General features: G+C 38.5%; 2 protein-coding genes across 4 annotated transcripts in view; one reads left to right on the forward strand and one right to left on the reverse strand.

The window, feature by feature from the left end:
• Nucleotides 1–14476, reverse strand: part of Itgb3bp (integrin subunit beta 3 binding protein) — a 56453-nt gene extending 41977 nt beyond the window's left edge. The window contains exons 1-2 of one of the 2 annotated variants that reach the window (XM_029539917.1): nucleotides 14291–14476; nucleotides 310–352 (exon numbers count right to left, since the gene is read on the reverse strand). In XM_029539917.1, coding sequence (XP_029395777.1) covers nucleotides 310–329 — 20 coding nt within the window. In that variant the 5' untranslated portion in view covers nucleotides 330–352; nucleotides 14291–14476. The remainder of the gene's footprint in view (nucleotides 1–309; nucleotides 353–14290) is intronic. The other variant, XM_021200456.2, reaches the window with a different exon arrangement.
• A 182-nt stretch (nucleotides 14477–14658) lies between these two features.
• Efcab7 (EF-hand calcium binding domain 7) overlaps nucleotides 14659–24557 on the forward strand; it is a 52234-nt gene continuing 42335 nt past the window's right edge. The window contains exons 1-2 of one of the 2 annotated variants that reach the window (XM_029539918.1): nucleotides 14659–15922; nucleotides 16631–16818. In XM_029539918.1, the coding sequence (XP_029395778.1) occupies nucleotides 16632–16818 (187 nt within the window). In that variant the 5' untranslated portion in view covers nucleotides 14659–15922; nucleotide 16631. The remainder of the gene's footprint in view (nucleotides 15923–16630; nucleotides 16819–24557) is intronic. The other variant, XM_021200448.1, reaches the window with a different exon arrangement.

The raw sequence follows: 24557 nt of genomic DNA on the forward strand, positions 1-24557 counted from the left end.
AAAATACTTTGTATGCAGACAACATTCTATCAGTGAAAACTGTGTCATGTTTTTGACAAATGTTATACTTAGCAAGGTGAATCACTAGGCGAAAGTTACACACACAGTCATAATAATGCAGTCACAATGCTTATTTGCTCTCATCCTTTCCCATCGCCCCGCCCCTCCTCCCTTTCCTGTAACCCAGGTAGCCATGCAGCTGAGGATTATCTTGAAATCAGCCTATTCCTGTCTCCATCTGACATGTGATGGGATTACAGGCATGTGCTACAGCCAGCTTGCAATCACAATTGTTAAACTAATACTTACATTTTTTTCAAACTGATCATCCAGTTTCAGTGATCTTTTAACTCTGAAAATAAAATATATAAAGAAATTTTAGACTTGACATGCTTTATTTTAGGCTCATATTTTAGGATAAAATAGAAATAATTGGAAACAATTTAGTTTTAGCAACTAACTTTTATACCGCTTTAAAAAAAGATTTATTTATTTATTTATATGTATGAATACACTGTAGCTGTCTTCAGACACACCAGAAGAGGGCATCAGATCTCATTACAGAAGGTTGTGAGCCACCATGTGGTTGCTGGGAACTCAGGACCTCTGGAAGAGCAGTTAGTGCTCTTAACCACTGAATTATATGTCCAGACCCTTTATACTGCTTCTTAAAGCTAAATGCCACATTGGGAAAAAAAATTATGATGATAAATTTGGATTTAATGATTTTATTTGATTGGTTTACTTCTAGTAGCATATTTTAATATGGGATCCTAATTAAACATTTAAATGAATCATTTCTTTATATATGTAGCTTATAAACAAGTACTACCATGAAATTTAAATATTAAAGTTTTATTTTTCTTTGGTGGTGGTACTGGTTATTGAAACCAGGCCTTTGTGCTTGCTAGGTAAGATCTCTACCACTGATTCACATTCCCAGACTAGTTTTTATTATACAAAATTTTAGTAAAAAAAAAAAAATCAGTTGTCTATATTAAAATATTATGAGGAAAAATTACATATAACAGCAAAACAATCTAACTATCTCTGATAGAGACATGGAAAATCTGTTTGTGGGAACAGAGTGTTAAGTGGTACAGGTATTTGTAAGGCAAAGCTTTGCACATTATCCCAGCATTGGACATGATTCAGAGCAAGCAGACTATGACTTAGAAGGGGAACAGCTGCTCCATGTCTTTATAAGTCCCCAACCCATAAGAAACTATTTCTTGTTTCCTTCACTACACTGATTCAGGAACGTGCCAAGCTCTCTCTGTGTAAAATCTGTTCTGCTAAGCGGGATGCCCAGCTGTTGGTGACAGTGCTCAGAAAGGAAAGTTGAATATTTATAATACTTTATTCCATACAGCTGCCTTCTAAAGAGCAGTCATCAACATTTTATTGATCGTAGACTAAATGCTCAAAGGAGGAAAAGGTCAATATAAATTAAAACTGGTTTTCCAAATGCAATATTAAAAGTACTTCTTGGTCTCTGAGAAAGAAATCACCTCAAGTATTAGAAAATTAGAACATTCTACAAAAGACTCCATTGCACTCTGCTTTATAGACTTTCTCCTAAAAAATACAGCTCCTAGGACATTACAAGAGCATTTTTTCTTTGTTTTTAAATGCTGTGATAAGAACATAAAGCTTTTATAAGAACATAAAGCTTGCCCTGATACTGCTCAAAATATTATTGTTGTATTATCATTGGCTAATTCTTAGAAAATGCAATTCAGTGTTTAGATTTAAAGAGGTTTCAGATTAGATAATAAGTAGATGTATGAACCCAAGGAAATATTAAGCTGCCACAAAAGTCAGTTAAAATAGGCTATAATCTATTTTATGTTTGTTTAGAGTCTAAAGATAGAATTTACTGGAGATAATATAGTAGTAAGTAAATTGATAATTAGTATCCTGAGATTCAATAGAAACAGGAGAAGACATGTAAGGAATGACTTAGTTCAGTCTATAGAGAAGTTTGTGCAAGTTGCTCAATGTGACATGTTTTTAGAGAGGGAAACTCAAATCTATGGTAATGAGTCATGATAAAAACATCTTTCCCATGCTAAGAGACCAGAATCTTTCCTGGAGCTCATAGCCGAAACTAGTAATCCATCTTGAGGATTGCTATCCTATTGTGTACTCAGTCGGTTTGTTTAGCTTGGCAATGCCTTGGATTTCCCATGCAATCAACTTTTACAACTAAGCTAATGCGTTACTGCAGTCTTACATAATGCACTCTTTCATACCCCTGGCCCAGGGTATGCACGTGCGTTCCGATAATCATTTGCTGGAAACAGCACATAGGCTGAAAGCAGTCTTATAAATGAATATCCACCACAAATGCTGAACAAAAAATTTGGGTACTTCTTGATAAACAATGATTCTTGCAATACTGTTTGTTATCTGGGTCAGTCAGGGTCAGTTGAAGTCAGTGACTTAATCCCTGGTAAAACTGCTAAAGACTTTTATAAAATATCCCTCCCTCCTTCCCCTGTGTAATTTTTGTGCTCTATAAATACAAAGCAGAGACCTCTGCTTGAGACAGACATAGTCACGAGACAGCCTTTTGGCAGGCACAGATTCAGACTCACAGAAAGCCAAGAAGGACGAAAGACACTGCAAGGGCAAAGCGGAGAATTCAAAACTGGGTTTGTTATTGGTTAGATGGTATGAAGAAGGGCTTTGATTTCTTTCCTTAAGGTGATACTGATTCATCATTAGTGTCTCAGAGTTTATTAATGTGTTCAAACCAACCTCATAGGTTTTGAATTGAGAGAGGGAAAATTATACACCACTTAAAGGGGAACAAATTTACTAGAACTTATGATAATTTATCCTTACCTTTCGATCAGAATGGACATACTGTTACCAATTACTAAATTAAGCATGTACTGCTTACACTGGTATTCCTTTTCTCATGAACGACGGATATAACGAAATGACTAAAGGCATTACTCTGAAGTCAACAGGAACAGAGCAGAAATGAATATGACAAATCAGGAAGAACAGGTAAAACTTGACTAGACACAAGCATCTTTCTAGAAGTTCTAAAGCTGTAGCTGGTTCTTCAGGCTATTCTCTTGATTAAGTAAATAAATAAACCAAACAACAAAAACATCTCCAAACAAATAGGGTAGTTATATGCCTATAACTGCAACATTCAGGAAGCCAAGGCAGGAGGACCCAGCGTTTAAGGCCAGGCTGGACTACATAGCAAGTTTCAAGACAGTCCAGGATAACAAAAGAAAGCAAGGGTTATAAAAACTGGGCAAAGGATTTGAATACAATTTCTCCAAAGATCTAAGAATGAGCAGCAAGCACATGAAAAGATGGTCAATAGTCAATCCACATCAACCCCACGAGGCTCTGCAGGCTACTGACTACTACTAAGATGGCATTAGAGGAAAACAGACAAGATGCCAAATAAGTAATGTGGCAAAGATGCAGAGAAACAAGAGCCTGGGCAGACTGCTGATGAGACTGTCAACCAGCAGGGCACTATGTGAACATCATGATTCCTCAAAGAAGTAAAGACAGAATTACCATATGATTAGGAGTTCTGTCTCCAACATGGACTGAAAGCCAGATTATGAACAGGCATGCATAAACAATGCTCAAGGCACCAGTCTTAAAATGGCAAAATTACAGAAGCAGCCCAAGTGGCTAGTAGCAGATGTGTTAATACACAAAATGTGGTACATATGTGATATCAGTCAACTTTAAAAACACAATTTTATTTCAGGCCTGACTACTTTGCATTAGCTGGTCAACTAGGGTACTCATCCCTGGGAGAAGTTAACTCTCCCTCTCAGTGGTTATTAGCAGTCTGTAGTAAACCACACTAGACAGACCAGCAGACTGTATGTATATGTACATGTGTGTGTACCAATAATAATCAGGGAAACTGAGGCCATCAACTTGAAAGGGAGTGAAAGGGGTGATACGAAGGACTGGGGGAAGTGATATAATTTTATTTTAATTTTTAAAAAATTAATAAAAACCAAAAAAGAAATTTGACACCTATTACAATGAAGGCATTGCCCTAAGTAAAACAAGTCAGTTACAAAAGGACAAACTGTGAAGATTTTATTCATATGACAGTAGTCAAATTCAGAGGCATGAAAATAAAATGGTGATTTTGATGGGCTAAAGACAGGAAGTAATGGGAAATCATTGTCTAATTAGTTTCAGTCTCACAAGATCAAAATAAATTTAGAGATGGTTGGTAGTTGTAGTGGTGTGAATATGCTTGGTCCAGGGTGTGGCACTACAAGGAGGTGTGGCCTTGTTTGAGGAAGTGTGTTACTATGGGGGTGGGCTTTGAGACCCTTGTCCTGGCTGCCTGTCAGCCAGTCTTCGTTTACCTCCAGAACAAGATGTAGAACCCCCAGCTTCTCCAGCACCATGCCTGCCTGGATGCTGCTAGGTTTCCTATCTTGATGATAGGACTGAACCTCTGAACCTGTAAGCCAGCTCCAATTAAATGTTGCCTTTATAAGATTGCCTTGGTGATGGTGTGTCTTCACAGCAGTAAAACCCTAACTAGGCAAGTGGTGACGGTTATACAACGATCGATGTAATTCTACTTAGGGTAATCTTAGAACTGAAGGTAACTTCTCATTTTCCATTTTCTCAAATTTCCACCTGCTCCCATAAACGGAATACTCTATTATATTCTTAGTTGTACTAGGTTTAGATTCACTGTATGATAGTCTTAACTGCCAGCACGAGGAGACCGAGAAGTGCCTAGGAGATCAGTAAAACGCACCTGAGTTTCAATGAAGGCATTCTTAGAACCCACCTTGAACATGGAGTTACCACTTCATAGAGAGGGGGCCCAGATGGGATGAAACAGGATGAAGGAAAGCTGCTTACATAGGTGTTTTCTCTTTGCTTCCTGGCCACAATGAAGTGAGTTACTGTTTCACTATGCCTCAGACCATGATGGACTGATATGCTTAAAACTGAGAGCCAAAATAGATGTGTTTCCTTCCTGAGCCTGTTTTGTTCTGCCAACAAAACTGGAATTAAAACTACAGTTATTTCCAGAATTAAATGCTGTTACAATTTTATAAAGACAAATATATTTGCTGTGCAAAGTTTTTAACAGGTAAAATTATATAACATTCTTTAGGAATGGTCCATCATTTTATTTAGCTTACCATATGATAGTATCCTTAAAAAAGATTCTCTGCTTCATCACAACAAAATGATTGGTTAAGTTTTACTATACAATGTTACTAACCTGAGTTATGATACTAAATAAATGGTTTGGGGGTGGGGGAAGAGCTATCATTGATTCTTAACCAAGAAGGAAAGATACCATGAAGTTCACAAAACTATATGATGAGGTTCTTTTTAATAGAACTTTTAAAAATTAAAAGGGTGGTGGTGGGGGTGAAGAATAAACTTAGGAAGGCTGATAAGACTGGGAGGGGGTGGGGGTGGATCTTTGATGTTATGCCAAATTCTTCCCTAAGGTTGAGCAAATCACATAATCACACTAAGCATCGTAAACTTGATAACACTGGCCTGTAAAGTGGTAAGAATTTCAGAGGGGAAGATAAAACTATCACTTAGCATTTCAGTGCTTCCATTACTCCTCAGTATAATGGGCATGATAATGCTGTCAGCCACCTACTTCACAATAGAGTTTAGAGTTCCTGAGATGCTTAGGAATCCTTTGACAAAGGCAATAACTAGATTCGTAACCCATGTGACATGTTAAATTTAATTTGAGGTATATGAAATGATTTACTTTCTATTTTGCATATAAGAACGAGAAAAGGGAGAAGGATCTTCTCTACCTGTTCTGTACTATCCTTCTCATTCAAATCTGTTTGTTTGTGCTGAAGACCTCCTGTAACCACACACAAAATCTCCATTACAGCACGGATGAGTGGTGATTCCACCCATCACATAAAGTATGGGCTCAATGGGAAAGCAACTAAAGGCATCATTCTCTCAGATACTGTGTGACACAATCAGACAATAACTTTGGCTAATAGGTAATGTGTTTTTATATCAAAACCTTCCTTACTAAAAGATTAATAATGAGCCAAAGAAAAAAATTTTTTTACAGAAGTTTATGGATATACTTGGGAACATTAACCATAGAGCATAGCCAGAAGTGACATGTTCTAGGATTTAATAAAAAGAGAAATCCAGCCAAGACATTTCACTCCTAAATGATATTCTCAATATAAAACACATATAAAATTTGTACATGTATCTGACTTAAGTCCTTTAAAGGAGTCCTACCCATTGAAAGGGCTTATACAGATCTGTTAAATGGCAGGCAGGAGAGGTGGTGTGTGCATACTTTTCTTTATGAATTATATCTCACAACACATATACACAGAAACACCAAGCACCCAAGTGCTCTTCATGTCTACTCCACTTCTAAGACCCTGCCAATCATCTCCATGCAGGTCTCATACTGTCCCATTTTCAGTACGTATCCTTTTACTCTCAACAGCATTTGTACACGACCTCCTTAGTAAGCATTTTATGTCAAAGGAATATGTATGTTTCCCTCCCTAGATTATTAAATCACTAGGTTTTGTCTGTTATTTAATAAGTAGTAAGTTTTTAAGATGTTTATTGAACTTTCTGTGAAAACTCAAACCACTAGATAGTATGCATTTCAGTTCTTTAGAAGTTGGCATACTGTTGTTATATAAGTTACTGTTCAATCATGATTTTTTTTATTAAAATGAATCAAATAATTATTTCAATTACCTATAGGGCCTATTTTTGCATGAGGGAGTAGTTTGCTTTGAAACTCCTAGATAAGTATTTAAAATATATGTCATGATAAATAATGCAAATATGTATATTATAGCACACATATAAATGTTATATGTAATCACATATATGTATTATATATTTGAGGGCACTACTAGGAGTTGAATCAAAGATTTCATGTATGCTTAGCTAGCATTCAACCAATGAAGTGACATCTGCATTTGCCTCTCAAAAGGTATTTTGGTCATGCTTATTTGGGGTACCTTAAATGTCAGTCTTCAAAGATGTCATATTAATACAGTTATATCTAAGGTAGACTTCTGCACTGACGTATGTTTCATCAATTCTAGAAAACCTAGAATTTCCTCAAATATTGCCTGTTCTCCAGGCTACCTTTCTAACCATGAAGTGAATTAATTTTTACTGTCTTAATATATCTTCCAATACACTGAACTTATTTTTCATGTTATTGTTCTTTAGGTAATTTTTTCCATATTTATTTTCCAGTTTTGAATTCCTTCTTTAATTGTGCTGAACTCATCATTTGATTCATTCATTAATTTAATAAAAACAAATCAGTGAATTCTGATATAATTTTATTTAATTTTTTAAAAAAATTTCCAAGAACCAGAGTAGAGGCACATGCCTATCATTCTCAGCATTTGAGATTTCTCAGAGCTTGAAGCAGGATAATTGAAAGTTCAGAGTCAGCCTGAGCTACAGCCTGACACCCTGTCTCAAACCAAGCCAAACCTAACCTAACCAAAATAAATAAATAAATAAATAATAAAAAAATAAAATAAAGACTAAGACTTATTCAGATTTTATTTAAATTTACCACTTGTCTGAGTTTTGTCTCATTTGCTTAAAATTAACCATTTTTTTTAATGTACACAGATGTAAATCTATTTTATACAGGTTTGTCTGACCCATAGTTTCTGTGTTCTTACCCTAACACTGCCTCTCTCTCTTTCTCATGATGGTTTCATGTAGCACAGCCTGGCCTCAAATTCAGTAGATAGCTGAAGATGACCCTGAAGAGCAGATCCCCCTGTCTCTATCTTCCAGGTTGTGAGGTTATAGGCCCTCACTACCACACAAGTCTCCTTGTGGTTTACTCAAATACAAAATGTTGTCTTACAGAAACATAATAAAATTTTAGGGGTTGGAGAGATGGCTCAGTGGGTAAGAGCACCCGACTGCTCTTCCAAAGGTCATGAGTTCAAATCCCAGCAACCACATGGTGGCTCACAACCATCCGTAACAAGATCTGGCACCTTCTTCTGGAGTGTTTGTGTACTTACATATAATAAATAAATAAATCTAAAAAAAAAAATTTTTTTTAACAAGTTGTTGATGCAATAGTCTACATTAAAATTTATCCCTGTAGCACTTGTGCTTTGTTCTCTGCTTCATGTGTGTGTTCAAGATGTGAACTATCAACTTCCTGCTCCTACCACTCTCTGCTGCTTTCTGCCATGTCTCCCTACCATAAACTAAAACCAGTCCTTTCTTCTCTAACTTCCTTAGTCACACTGTTTTATTGCAGCAATAGACAAGTAACTACTAGAGAAGCTGGATCTGAGAGTAGGCTGCTGCTTTGAAGAATGCAACCTACCACGGCTATTATTATTTGGAGGAATGTGGAAGACTTTGGAATTTTGGACTAGGAAAAATGCTTGAATTCTGTAAGCAGAGGTTAGCAGGCTCTTCTAGGAGAAGTTTGGAGGACAGCAGAGCCTAGAGTCATGCAGATGGTAAAGGCCCAGCTCAAGAGGTTTCAAAGGCAAACTTCAGCAACTATGCTATAGGCCATTCTTGTGACATCCTGACAAAGAATCTGGCTGCCTTCTGCCACTGGCCTGAGAATGTGCTGGAGGCTAAATTAAAAAGGACCAATTTTGGGCTGGTGAGATGGTTCAGTGGTTAAGAGCACTGATTGCTCTTCCAAAGGTCCCAAGTTCAAATCCCAGCCACCACATGGTAGCTCACATCCACCCATAATGAGATCTGATGCCCTCTTCTGGTGTGTCTGAAGACAGCAACAGTGTACTTATCTATAATAATAAATAAATCTAAAGAAAAAAAGTCTCTAAAATCCAACTTATATAAAAAAAAGGGCCAATTTCTTTGAAGGAAGAAATTTCAAGACAGCATAATATTAAATCTATGATATGGTTGTTATTAATGACTCTTACACAATCTAAAAACAGAGCAAATGGGGCAGAAATATAATGTGTACAGTTTAAAGGAGAAGGAGGAAGAAGATGAGAATGAGGAGGAAGAAGAGGAGAAGAAAAAGGAAGGAAGAAGAAGAGGAGGAAGAAGAAAAGAAGAAGTGGAGGAGGAAGAGGAAGAAGAAGAAAGAAGAAAGAAGAAAAGAAGAAAGCCAGAAAACATAATGTGTTGTGCTGCAATTGGTGAGATTAGTCCTATTAAGGCAAGTCCTACTCTGGACTGGGACAAAGAGAAGGGTGACCTCAGGACAAAACCCCACCCTGAAAGTCAGCCTAGGGGGTTTTCTGCTCTCAGAAAGCAACAACAACAACAACAACAACAACAACAATAGCTGCTACTAATTAGGTCAGCTGAGGGTGGGGGTGGGGTGGGGAGCTGTCCAACCAGAGTGGAGCCAACCTCGGCAGTGTCATCCAGTGTCTTATTGGCTTTAGAGGCATGAAAGATGGATACTAGAGTGAAGGGGATATGGGTTCTTCCTCTGTAGTTCCAAAGAACTGCTGCTGAGGCCAGGCAGCACATGGCGGGGAGTCCCCGAGACAGAAATGGGACTTATGCATTAGTTTTGGCATGTTAGGGACATTCGAAGATTTTAACTTATGTATTAGGAGAGTGTCTCACGTCATTATAAAAAGGCCACATATTATATCATATATAATAACTTGCTAACTTTTATAAACAATAAAAATGTACTTCAAATTCATATTTTTCAATGTTTACAGCAAGTACTAACAATTTACCAACCCTAAAAATGTAAGATACCTTTAAGTAAAAGAAATTAGTTATATAACTGAGTATTTCCTGTGGTCAAACAATATTTATTAAATGATTAACTATTACTTAGTCTGTCACATTATTTTATTCACCTGTGTTTTTATAATCAGCCCACACAATAAAAATAATTGCATTTCAGGACTGAAGAGAAGGCTCAGAGGTTAAGAGCACTGACAACTCTTCCAGAGGTTCTGAGTTCAATTCCCAGCAATCACATGGTGGTTCACAACCATCTGTAATGGGATCTGATGCCCTCTTCAGATGCGTCTGAAGACAGCTACTACAAGTGTACTCCTATACATGAAATAAAAAAACTTTAAAAAATAATTGCATTTGGTGTTACACATCTGATTAAAAGCCCAAACAAGTGTAATATATAGCTATTTTTTCAAGTTGGGCATCAAAGTGCATGCCCGCAATACTAGAAACCGGGAGATGGAGGCAGTAGGATTAGGAGTTTATGGCCAGCCTCAGCTACATAGTGAGCTTGGGCTACACTAGACAGTCATTTTTTTTTTTAATTTAAGAAATAGTACATTAATTTTTTTTCAGAAAAACTCTCAGACTTTGTAAGAATATCAACAGAATTAACCCATTCTAAGAACACCATCACAGTTAGAAACTTCAACATTAATGCTATTCTAATTTTTTATTTTTGGAAAAGAATTAAGTTAATTCTCATAGAAACAGACAATCTCTTTGTTTGGAGCAGCATGATAATACACATTAATTAGAAAGGCTAGGTAAATGTACTAGGAAATTTATAAATGAAGATATGGGGGGCAGGGAAGACTCAATGGAAATGTAATAGTAAAAGCTGTAATATGTAAACAAAGATGTGGTGTAAAATTTCTCCATATAGTCTAAAGCAGCTGTTCTCCCTAAACTCCCTTTTAAGTCTGAGCCTGATTTTAGCCTTCAATTCCTGATCCCATCTCCTGCCTCAAGCTCCGAAGCACCGTGTTTACAGGTACCACCACCACATCCATCTTATGATAATTTTTTTTTTTAAACAGCAACTTTATCAGTCACTTAATATTTTCATTCAACTATTGTATTCATGAGGATTGAAAACCCTGGTGTTTTAGTCCAAGTGATTTTTCCACCTCAGGTCTAAAGTCAAGGTTGCAACCTAGATTAATCATGTTGCCTCTGGCTTTAGAACACACATAGAAAACAAGAGTACATTTGCTTGGGGGAGACTAAAGAAATTAGGAGCAGCAATTAGTTAGCTGACTCACCAGCTTCTCTTTTCTAAAAATGGCCAAATGCTCTTAGAGAAACTGTCCTTACTGAGAACATAAAATGGATAATCTCTAAATCTAAACAAACAAACAAAACAAAACGTAAAACAATTTAATTTGGTGGTAATTCCTACTACTAAAAAAAACCAAATGATATTCAAATTATAAAAGCAAGCAATCAAATATTTCATCACACTAAGAAACAGCATCACCAACATGACTGGACACACCTGACTGTTCCTTCTCTGGCCCATCTTCCACCATGTGGCAAACATTAAAATGAATTTTATGCCATGTCCCTGCTATTGGACATAATCTTTGCTTTTTTTTTTTTTTTTTTTTTTTTGGTTTTTCGAGACAGGGTTTCTCTGTATAGCTCTGGCTGTCCTGGAACTCACTTGGTAGACCAGGCTGGCCTCGAACTCAGAGATCCGCCTGCCTCTGCCTCCCGAGTGCTGGGATTAAAGGCCTGCGCCACCAGGCCCGGCTATAATCTTTGCTTTTGCTATAAGCTTAGCATATACATACATCAGCCCAAACAACTGCTTATTTTGCTTGCCTTTAAACCTTAAAGGTTGTATACAGTCTTCCTACAAATATGTTCTTCAGTCACTGTTTTTTAAAATCCTATCCATTGTATCTTCATTAATTTATTCCTTTCCACTTATTTTACAATCATTCAAGCTACACTTATTTCCCCCAATTGCTTTTATTAAAAAAAAAAAAAAGAAAGAAAGAAAAGAAGAGAAAAAAAAGAACAAAATGTTACTTTCCAGTCAAATATAAAGAAAATTATAAGTGAATACAGATTACACCTTTCCACAATTGCATACCAAAACATCATCATTTCAACATCACTGAAAATCATTCCAGTTTTGGGAACTGGAGAGATGGCTCAGAAGTTAAGAGCATCTGCTGCCCTTACAGAAGACTGGGGTTCAGTTCCCAGCAACTGTATGGTGGCTCATAATCATCTCTGACTCTGGTTCTGGGGCATATGATACTATTTTCTGGACTCCCTGGGTACCAGGCATGTAAGTGATTCATATACATACATGCAGGCAAAACACTCATCCACATTATCAAAAAAAATGTGTTTTTTTAGCTATCTTTTATAAGAACTTCCCAAGATTTCTATTTGTACACTTTGACTTCACAGTTTATCACATTTAAAGACAAGGCATCTCCTCACAGCCAGCTANTGGATGGAACACAGGGTCCCCAATGGAGGAACTAGAGAAAGTACCCAAGTACCTGAAGGGGGCTGCAACCCTGTAGGTGGAACAACAACAGGAACTAACCAGTACCCCCTGGGTTTGTGTTTCTAGCTGCATATGTAGCAGAAGATGACCTAATCGGCCATCAGTGGGAATAGAGGCTCCTTGGTCTTCCAAACTCTATATGACCTAGCACAAGGCAAGGCCTGGGCCAAGTAGTGGGAGTGGGTGGGAAGGGGAACAGAGGTGGGGGGAGGGGTATGGGAAACTTTCGGGATAGCATTTGAAATGTAAATAAAGAAAAAAAAAAAGACAAGGCATCTCACTAACAAAGACAGAACTCTTCTACTAAAGCAGTGCTTCTCAATCTTTCTAATGCTTCAACCCTTTAATAAAATTTTGTTGTTACTTCATAACCTTAATTCTGCTACTATTATAAGTCATAATGTAAATATCTGTATTTTCCAATGGTCTTAGGTGACTCCTATGTAAGGCTGTTTGACCACCAAAGGGGTCATAACCCCCACAGGTTGAGAACCACTGTGCTACAGTGTGACTATGCTTCATACATTAAATTATTAAGATGACTTTAATCTCTTTGCTAAAACACATTAGCAGCAAAGCTGGGTTTAGGATGTAGTTCATCAGATACAGTGCTCACTTACTATACACAAAGTTTTAGGTTGGACCCCCAGCACTGACTGCATAAATAGTGGGCGGAGCACTGGGGGAGATGGAAGGAAAATTAAAAGTTTGTTGTTTTCTTCAGTTACAAAGTGAGTTTAAGATCAGCCTGGGTTATACAAACCCATGGTTTTTTAGAAAAATGGACCAACCAAGACCAACCAACACAACTGCTAAAGATATGGGATGTCAATGTACTTATTGTCAGATATATGAAACTCTTCTAATATAACAATATCTATTGATACATTAAAGTTGCCAGTTGCCAAAAACAAAACAAAACAAAACAAAACAAAAAACCCACTTCCAATAGTTTGGTTCCTCAACTTCTGTAAACAGATCAGGAACATAGTTTACACACCAAATTCATTTTCATTCTTTTCTTGCTTATTTTTTGTTCCATCATCTTTGCCAGCAATGTTATAATAGACATTTTTCTAATGCATTAAAAGATAAACCTTTTTAGAATGGTTTGTTAATATAGATTGTTATTTCCGGCCTCCTTCTTTTATGTCATCTCACATCTTACACAAGTATCCCCAATAATATTTTAGTTTGCATTTTACTCAAACAGGAAAATGTTACCCTACCAGGAAGTACCTAAATCAGCCTGGTACAGGGGGTGGGGGGTGGGTAGGCAAAGAAGTATTACAGGAGTTAGCTCTTCCTCCTCCCTCAAATTCTTTAAAGACCCTGTTTAAAAAAAAACAAACAAACCTGTTTATACAACCGCTAACTATGCTTTATTTAGCCTATATACGGTAGCCAAAGGGTAGGAGAATACAAGATCGGCTAGCACAATACCCATGGTCATTACTATGGTCGGTTTTTCGGTAATCACATTATTGGGGTTGGGCTGTAATTTAAAGATGATCCAATACAAACCTACTTTTTTTTTTCCAAGCTTACTTTTATAAGTAAGAAAAAGTAAATCACTTATTACTGAGTTGCTAAGTGAGAATCTTAAGAAATGGATTTCAGGCACTGAAATCCATTCAGTCCATGTAATCTCTCCCGAGTTTCAATGAACTCACCACACAAGTACTTGATAGGCCTTTAAAAGTTCTACAAATTACAGAGACATGTTTACTTAATATACTGTTTCATTCTTAGTCTGTTAGCCCTAAGTTATTTCAAGTTAGACATTACTCAAATTTAGCCCACAACTTACACAATGATGGGAGGTTTTAAGAGTCAAAGAAGTGTTGGAAGGGTAGAGGTAGGTCGGGAATACCAAGCATCCCGACGCTGTCAACAGAGACAAGTTTATAGGAATAGAAAAGACAAGGTGACCATGGGACTGCATACTCGTCCTGTATACTCTTTTTGCTCATAGAGGGCCCACAAAACAGCAACGTCTGGGGACGGGATACCTACGGCATTGCGGGACTCCGTTGCTGGATAGAAACAACTGAGAAACCGCGAACGCGGAAGCGTAAAAAGCCCGCGTAGTAAGCGCTGGATGAGGTGTCACACCGAATGCAGCTCGCCGGAAACAGTCTCCGCGCGAGAAAGAGCCCGAACGTGTGCAAGGAAATGGTGCAGGGAGTCTAAGGTCAGAATCCAGTTAGCCCCAGCCGCTTGCAGCGCACGACCCTCCTCACTATTCTGGACATACCAGCCTCGCAACAGATAAGCTACAATGCCATGACTGTTCTCTCTCGGTCAATCGTCCACTCAAATCTCTGGTCGGAGCGTTTGGAAGGTGCTCTGCCTCTTATTTCCGGTGGCGGAGAGGCGCAGTTGCTATGGTAATCTAAAAAAGGCGGAGGTCTGACCGGTTGCGCCGAGAGGCTCGCGGATCCACTAAAGAAAATTGGCTGCTCTTCTTGGTTTGTGAGCTGAAATTAGGTAGCAACCAAGCCTCTCTCTTGCTCTGTCGCTCGCTCTGCTCTTCATTGTGCGGCCGCCTCTCCCATCTGCTACGTTTACTTCTGTGTCCTCCTAAGAGCCTGTGCATGCCCCGAAACACACAAGGGGATGCAGCATCGTGGCCAGAGGAGTACACAAAAACGGAGAAAGCCTGTCTGGGATTAGTGACTGTTTCACGGTGCAGCGACGGTGACTGGATGGCTCTCTGTTTTCACTCGGCCCTTTAGACGCCTTAGGCGTTTTTAACAGTTTATTTTTCCTGCTTATTGTGTGCCTAGTTATTTATGGAGCCGTTTGCTACAATATACTCTCCAGGCCCCTGTCTCAGACTTGGGCTAGAATTTTAAATAATAGGTGGTTTCCGAGCCCTAGGGGTGCAATTATACATTTATTTAAGCTTCAGTTTAGACTCTCTTCACAGGAAGGGAAAGAATAGAATTCTGGCACATTTCTGCCCTGGGATTTTCATGTGAGAATAACCCCATTTGGAAGGAGCACTTGAAGAAGATCCTTAAAAATATTTTTAAATTGCTTGCTGTAAACCGAGTGCTTGCTCTTCCTTATTGAAATAGTTTTCTTTCACGTTTGTGAGATGGCACGCACGCATATGTGTTTAAAACCGATGTTTAATTATGGTGATACCAATTTGCAGTAACCAGACTGTGACACCACATCCCTATGGGGTCCTTCTAAATCTGGTGTAATATGAAAGTGTCAGGCAGGCGGTCTGTGTATTATAAATAGGGTACTTCATCCATGATAAGCGATTATTATCTTTCTTTCCCAAGTGTAAAAGACCTACATAATTCAAGAAGGTGCCAGTGGTTTAGGCCTCCTGAGTAAGAATCCAATGAGTCCTGAAGGGGACCCTACCTGTGTCATCTTATTGTTCAACTTGAACTATTCAATTTATTAGATTGGAATGTATTTTTAGAAGTCATCGCAGGATAAAGTAATGTTGGAAGCCATTAGACCACCAGAACAATTTTGTACTGCACAGTAGCAGTTCAATAAACCTTCAATAAACCTTCATCCACATTAAAAGAAGAAATAACCGAGATTTCACAAATTACCGCTGACTGGGTGACATCTCTGTACCTCAATTTCATCATCTGTAAAATGGACAAAAAGCGCCTGGTCAGTGTAGCAAGGATTAAATAAGACGTTTGATTGTATATTAATGTCTTATGAGCAGACATGCTGTATAGACCCTAAATATTATTACGAGTAAAGGAACTTTATAAAGCCCAATGTAATCGGTGAAACTTCAAATATTCAGTGATTTGACATGAGCTGTATTATAGAAATGTGAATAAAATGATAGATAGTTAATCCTGCTATGGAGGGTGGATCTAACTGCAGTTGATTTGCATAAAAAAAACTCACTGTTGGGGAATTTCACTCCATGTATGTTTTCCTTAGCATTTGTGTGTCCTGAAGGATTGTATATTTTTCACATTTGTGAACTGATGTAATATTAACAACCCTGTGAAGTCTCCCGTGAAGTCCTATTTTGAGATGATGCATGTATGCATTCTGTTTGTTCTGATTCTTTTGGATTATGCTACATCATTGTTCTTTAGGATATCATTGTATATTTGAGAAATTATATACTCTCTCTCTCTCTCTCTCTCTATATATATATATATATATATATAATTAGAAATCAGTTATTAAGGACTTATTCTACTTAACATTTAAGTTCATAGAGATGTTATAATATTTATTTTTTTATTCTATATATAAAAACTTTAATACCCTAGTATGCCACCCCATTGGTGATACATTAGCATTTTAGGTGATTTACATCGACTAAAGTAAAACTTTTTCATTCTTTTCTAACAGAATGGCCAGCAACCCTGGAAATGATGCAGCTTTGGGTACTCAGAAGCCACTGCTTTCAGGGAGTCCTGGAACAAAGAAATTCCCACTAACTGACCAGGAGGTATTTTATATGAACTGTAGAGCCGCCTACTTAACTATCTTCAAGAGCAGCTTGGAAAACATTCTTTCTAAAGATCAACTTTACCTAGGTAAATTTTTTGAAGTTGAACATTTTCTCTTATTTATTGAAGTTAATAGAATGAAAAGTTTGAATTAAAATTATATCATCAAATCATTCTAATTCACAGTGAAACAAGCAAAAGAACTTTAAGAAACAATAGCTGTTTATCTTCCAAATTTTATACGTATCTCTCTCCCTCTCATCTATTTATCTATTTACACACACACACACACACACACCACACCACACCACATATACAGAGAGGATCCTCCCTTTCTTCCTAGAAAAGGGGAGGCCTCCCATGGACATCAACCAGCCCTGGCATATCAAGCCTCAGCAAGACTAGGTGCATCCTCTTTCACTAAGGCCAGATAAAGCAGCCCGGTTAGGGGAAATGGATCCAAAGGCAGACAGTGTAGTCATATATAGCCCCCACTTCACCTTTAGGAGTCCCACATGAAGACCTAGCTGCACATCTGCTACAAATGTGCAGAGGGCCTGGGTCCAGCCTGTTCATGCTCTCTGGTCAGTGCTTCAGTCTCCATGATCCCTCATAGGCCCAGGTCAGGTGACTGTAGGTTTTCTTGTGGTGTCTTTGACCCCTCTGTCTCCCTCAATCCTTCATCCCTCTTCACAGGATTCTCCAAGCTCCATTCAGTGTTGGGCTGTAGGTCTCTGTATCAGCTTCCAACAGTTGCTGGGTGAAGCCCCTCTGACGATGTTAATGCTAGGCTCCTGTCTGCAAGTATAGCAGAATATCATCAATAGTGTCAGAGGTGGGCTCCCTCTCGTGGCATGAGTCTCAAGCTGGGCCAGTTGCTTGGTTGACTCTTCCCTCAAATTCTGCTTCATCACCTACCCCTGCACATCCGGTAGGCAGGACAAATTGTGGGTTTAAGGTTTTGTGGCTGGGTTGGTGTATTATCCTTCATTGGAATTCTTGTCTGGGTACTGGAGATGATCATGATTTCATCTCCATATATACCCCATTGCTAGGAGTCTTAGCTAGGGTTGCCCTCACAGATTCCTGGGAGTTTCCATTGTCCTAGGTTTCTAGCTCATCCCAGAGATGCCTCTCCCAGTGCAGTTGTCTGTCCTAATACTCTCTCCTGTCTTCCCCCCACCTCATCCCTTCTGTTTCCATCCCCATCTCCTCCCCCATCCAGTTCCCTCCTTTCACCACCACCAGTGTCTAATCTGTTTCCCTTTCACAGTGAGATTCAAGCTTGCACCCTTAGGCTCTCCTTGTTCCTTAGCTTCTTTGGGTCTGTGGTTTGTAGTATGATTATCCTGTACTTTATGACTAATATTCACTTAAATGTGAGTCCATACCATGTTTGGGTTATCTCACTCAGGATGATCTTTTCTAGGTCCATTAGCCTGCAAATTTCATGATGTCATTGTTTTTAATGGCTGAATAATACTCCACTGTGTAAATGTACCACATTCTCTTTATCCATTCTTCAGTTGAGGGACATCTAGGTTGTTTCCAGTTTCTGGCTATTATGAATAAAGCCTCTATAAACATAGTTGTGAAGGTGTCCTTGTGGTATGATGGAGCTTCTTTTGGGTATATTCCCAGGAATGGTATAGCTAGGTCTTGAGGTAGATCTATTTCCAGTTTTCTGAGAAATTGCCAAATTGATTTCCAAAGTGGTTGTACAAGTTTTCACTCCCACCAGCAAAGGAGGAGTGTTCCCCTTGCTCCACATCCTCTTCAGCACGTGCTGGAATCTCAAAGTTGTTTTGATTTGCATTTCTTTGATGAATAAGGATGTTGAACATTTCTTTTAAATATTTCGTGGCCATTAAAGATTGCTTATTTGAAAATTCTGCTTATAGCTGTACCCCATTTTCTAATTGTGTTATTTGGTTCATCAATGCCTAGTTTCTTGAGTCCTTGATATATTTTGGATATCAGCCCTTTGTCAGACATAGACTTGGTGAAAACCTTTGCGCATTTATAGGCTGCTTTTTTGTCCTTTTGACAGTTTTTCCCCTACAGAAGCTCTTTTCAGTTTCCCGAGGTCCTGTTTATTAATTGTTGAGCTTAGTGCCTGAGCTATTGGTGTTTTATAAAGGGAATTTCCTGTGCCAGTGCCTTCAAAGGCTATTCCCGACTTCTCTTCTGTCAGGATTAGTGTATCCAGGTTTACGTCGAGGTCTTTGATCCACTGAGACCTGAGTTTTGTGCAGGATGATAGATACAGATCTATTTGCATTCTTTTACATGCAGACATTCAGTTAGACCAGCACCATTTGTTGAAGATATTTTCTTTTTCCTACTGTATAATTTTGGCTTTGTCAAAAATCAAGAGTCCTTAGGCGTGTCTATTTCTTCTGGTCCTTCAATTCAATTCCATTGATTAACTTGTCTGTTTCTGTACCAATACCATAAAATTATTTATTACTTTTCCTCTGTGGTAGAGCTTGAAATCAGGGATGCTAATACCTCCAGAAGTTCTTTATTGGACAGGATTGTTTTAGCTATCCTGGATTTTTTGTTTTTCTATATAAAGTTGAGCATTGTTCTTTCAAAGTCTGTAAAGAATTGTGTTGGGAGCTGGAGAGATGACTCAGTGGTTAAGAGCACTGACTGCTCTTACAGAGGTCTTAAGTTCAATTCCCAGCAAACACATGGTAGNTCACAACCATCTGCAATGGAATTTGATGTCCTCTTCTGGAGTGTCTTAAGACAGCAACAGTGTACTCACATACATAAGATAAGTAAATAAATAAATCTTGAAAAAAAAAAAAAGAATTGTGTTGGAATTTTGATGGGAATCATGTTGACTCTGTAGATTGTTTTTGGTAGTATGGCTATTTTACTGTGTTAATCCTGATCTGTGAGCATCGGAGACATTTCCATCTTCTGTTATCTTCAATTTCTTTTTTCTATGACAAGATATAAAGCTCTTGTCATACAGGTCTTTCACTTGCTTGGTTAGAGTTACACCAAGATATTTTATATTATTTGTGGCTGTCGTGAGGGATGTTGCTGCCTTAATTACTTTCTCAGCCTGTTTACCATTTGTTTAAAGGAAGGCTACTGATTTTTTTTTTTATTTAATTTTGTATCTAGTCACTTTACTGAAGGTGTTTATCCATTGTAGGAGTTCACTGGTAGAATTTTTGGGGTTACTTATGTATACTTTCAATCATCTATGAATAGCGATACTGTTGACTTCTTTCTTTTCAACTTGTATTCCCCTTGATCTCCTTTGTTGTCTTACTGCTCTAGCTAAAACTTCAAGTACTGTATTGAATGGATATGGAGGGAGTGGACAGCCATGTTTTGTTCCTGACTTTAGTGGAATTGCTTCAAGTTTCTCTCCATTTAATTTGATGTTGACTATTGGCTTGCTGCATATTGCTTTTATTGTGTTTAGGTATGTGCCTTGTATTCCCTTATCTTTCCAAGACTTTTTTCTCTCTTTATAAATTTTTTTAAAATTTAATCTTTTTTTTTTTAATAGTCCAGACTTTATCCCCATCCCAGTCCAAATTCTGACTGTTCCACATACCTCCTGCTCCCCTGTCTCCATGAGGATGTCCCCATACCCCCCACTCCCACCCCACCAGATCTCCCCACTCCCTGGGGCCTCTAGTCTTAGGTGCATCTTCTCTGATTGTGTCCAGACCCGGCAGTCCTCTGCTGTATATGTGTTGAGGCCTCATATCTGCTGGTGTATGCTGCCTGGTTGGTGGCTTAGTATCTGAGAGATCTTGAGGATCCAGGTTCGTTGAGTCTGCTAGTCTTCTTATAGGGTCGTCCTTCTTCTCAGCTTCTTCCAGCTTTTCCCTAATTCAACCACAGGGGTCAGCAGCTTCTGTCCATTGGTTGGGTGTAAATATCTGCATCTGACTCTTTCAGCTGCTTGTTTGGGTCTTTCAGAGGGCAGTCGTGAGAGACCCCTTTTTGTGAGCACATCATAGCCTCAGTAATAGTGTCAGGCCTTGGGGGCTCCCCTTGAACTGGATCCCACTTTGGGCCTGTCACTGGTCCTCCTTTTCCTCAGGCTCTTCTCCATTTTTGTCCTTGCAGTTCTTTCAGACAGGAACAATTCTGGGTCAGAGTTTTTAACTGTGGGATGGCAGTCCCATCCCTCCACTTGATGCCCTGTCTTTCTACTGGAGGTGGACTCTACAAGTTCCCTCTCCCCACTGTAGGGTATTTCATCTAAGGTCCCTCCTTTGAGTCCTGAGAGTCTCTCACTTTCCAGGTCTCTGGTGCATTCTAGAGGGTCCCCCCACCTCCTACCTCCTGAGGTTGCCTGTTTCCATTCTTTCTGATGACCCTCAGGACTTCAGTCCTGTTTCCCCACTGAATACCTGATCATGTTCCCCTCTTCCCCCCCCTTCCCCTCCCACTTCCCTCCCTCCCTCCCCACTCCTGTGATTGCTTTCTTCTCCCTCCCAAGTGGAAGTGAGGCATCCTCTCTTGGGCCGTTCAGCTTGTAAACCATCTTGAATTCTGTTAATTGTATTCTGGGTATTCTGTACTTTTTGGCTAATATCCACATATTAGTGAGTTCATACCATGCATGTCCTTTTGGGTCTGAGTTACCTCACTCAGGATGATATTTTCTAGTTCCATCCATTTGCCTGCAAAACTCAGGATGTCCTTGTTCTTAATAGCTGAGTAGTATTCCATTGTGTAAATGAACCACATTTTCTGTATCCATTCTTCTCTCATGGGACATCTGGGTTATTCCAGCTTCTGGCTATCACAAATAAGGCTGCTATGAACATAGTAGAACATGTGCCCCTGTGGCATGGTGGGGCATCTTTTGTGGCCCAGTATATTGTCAATTTGGAGAAGGTGTATTTTTTGGTGTTTGGGTAAAATGTTCTATCGATATCTGTTAGGTCCATTTAAATCATAACATCTGTTAATTCTATTATTTCACATTATTTAGTTTCTGTCTGGATGACCTATCCATTGGTGAAAGCACAGGGTTGAAGTCTCCTACTATTAATGTGTGTGGTTCAGTGTGTGACTTCAGCTTTAGTTATGTTTCTTTTATGAATGTGGGTGCCCTTGCATTTGCAGCATAGATATTTAGAATTGAGACATCATCTTGGTGAACTTTCCCTTGATTATTATGAAGTGTCCTTCTCCATTAATTTTGGTTGGAAGCCTATTTTATTAGTTATTAGAATGGCTATTCAAGCGTTCTTCTTGGGTCTGTTTGCTTGGAAATCTTTTCTAACCCTTTACTGTAAGGTGATGTCTGTCTTTGATGTTGAGGTGTGTGTGTTTGTGTTTATGCAGCATAATGATGGATCCCATTTTCGCGTCCATTCTGATAGTTTGTGTCTTTTTATTGGGGAATTGAGTCTATTGATATTGAGAGATATTAAAGACAAATGACTGCTAATTCTTGTTATTTTGATGTTGGTGGTAGTGTGTGTGTGCTTCCCTTCTTTTGGATTTGCTGGTATGAAAGTATTTCCTGTTTTCTTGGATGTAGTTAACCTCCTTCAGTTGGATGTTTCCTAATAACTTCTGTAGGGCAGGATTTGTGGATAGTTAATTTTAGTTTTGTCATGGAATATCTTCCTTTCTTCATTGATGGTGATTGGAAGTTTTGTTAGGTGTAATAGTCTGGGCTGTCGTCTATGGTCCCTTAGAGATCGCAAGCCACTGCCAGACCCTTTTGGCTTTTAGAGTCTCTGTTGAGAAGTAAGGTGTAGTTGCGATAGATCTAACTTTATATGTTACTTGGCCTTTTTTTCTTGCAACTTTTAATATTCTTTGTTCTGTATATTTAGTGTTTTGATTATTATGTGGCAGAGGATTTTCTTTCTTGGTCCAAACTTTTTGGTGTTCTGTAAGTTTCTTGTACGTTTATAGGCATCTCTTTCTTTAGGTTAGGGAAATTTTCTTGTATGATTTTGTAGAAAATATTTTCTGGGCCTTCAAACTGGAAATCTCTTATTATATTCCTACTATTTTTTTGGTTTGGTCTTTTCAAAAGTGTCCCAGATATCCTGGATATTTTGTGTCAGAAACTGTTTACATATAACATTTCCTTTGGCCAATCTATCAATTTCATCTGTGGTATCTTTTGCGCCTGAGATTCTCTCTTCCATCTATCACATTCTGCTGTTGATGCCTGGGTTGTTACTGTTTTCTTACCTAGGTAATCCAGCTCTGGGATTCCCTCAGTTTGTGTTTTCTTCATTGATTCTATTTCCATTTTCAGGTCTTGAACAATTTTATTCATTAAAAACATAAAAATAAAATGCATTTTTACAACTGTTTGGTTGTATTTTTCTACTGTATTTCTTTAAGGGATTTATTCATTTTTCTCTTTAAAGGCCTCTATCATTGTCATAAAATTGGATTTAAGGTCATTTTCTGGTGCTTCAGTTGTGTTACTATATCCAGGGCTTGCTGTAATATGACAACTGGGCTCTGGTGGTGCCATATTGCCCTGGCTCTTGTTGACTCTGTTCTTATGTTGGCCTTTAGCCATCTGGTTGTTGCTGGTGCTGGCAGGTTTCTAGGAATGCAGGCAGAGTTGTGGGCTGAAAAATGAAGTACAGGGGACAGGGTGCAGCTCACTGCTGCTGAGCATGCCCCAGGGGCACCTGGCAGGTAGGGGATTGGGGTGGTAAGGGGGTCTAAATTCATTGTCCGTGGGGACAGCAGGCCTCAGAGAATGCCTGCCGAGCTGTGGGCTGGAAAATGGAAGTGGGGGGGATACCAGGTAGGCATAGTTCACTGCTTTTGGGTGTGTCCTGAGGGGACCTAGCAGGCAAGGGCTTGGAGGTAGCTATCCCTGGTGCCAGCAGGCCCCTGGGAATGCAGGCAGACCTGTGGCTTGTTGCTGTATATTTGTTGGTGTGGTGGTTTATATTTATAATAATAAAATAAAAACATTGCTGTCATTTGTCTTACTAGTCTGAATTTTATGAAGACTATTTTAAAAAATATTTATTTCTTTTGCTTTGTTCAGTATTTTCCCCGCATGAATAATATGCATATCCCTTGGAGTTACAGACAGTTGTGAGCTGCCATGTAGGTACTGGGAATTGAACCCAAGTCCTCTGAAAAGGGAGCCAGTACTCAACCATTGAGCCACTTCTCCAGCACCCACTAGTCTGAATTTTGACCTACATTAAAGAAAAGCTAATGAATATGCTAAACTTTGAATCTAATGACTGTAAAAGAATAGCTAGAGATGAATGAAATTTCAGAAGAGAATTAAGAGTTGGGAAGTTTCATTTCTTACTCTACCCATTATCATATTTAAAAATTTTTCTGGTTGCAAAAGTCCCCCAGATCACTGAGTTTGGGCCTTACAAGGCTGTCAGATGACTTGGAGGTCTGAATGCTGCTATTAATTCTGAGCTAAGGGCAGAAGCAAGCGGTAAATGATGATAGCAGGGAATGCGGATGACCCTTGACAGTTTTATCAAGGCTAACATGAGCAGAGGAAATGCAGTTCTTTGCTTTTTTTTAGAAGTAATTTCCTTAAAGTAAAATTCTGCCATGTTTCTGTAGAAATGTCTTAAGTTTTTATGCATATGATCCTTCTGAGAAAATTAATTTGGAGGAATGATTAAAAATTGACAAGATTAACATATATTGCTATCTAAGTAAAAGACATTTATTAAATAGTTTAAAAACAAATGTGCATGGTGTAAGCAATTTTAAAAATGTGCATAATTTTACTTTGACTTATAAAATTTTAAAATTAGCAAACTTTCATCTTGAATTTTAAATATTTGTATTTAGTTGGCATATATTAAGTAGTA

This window comes from Mus pahari, chromosome 6 (genome assembly GCF_900095145.1).
Source record: "Mus pahari chromosome 6, PAHARI_EIJ_v1.1, whole genome shotgun sequence".
Classification (NCBI taxonomy): Eukaryota; Metazoa; Chordata; class Mammalia; order Rodentia; family Muridae; genus Mus; species Mus pahari.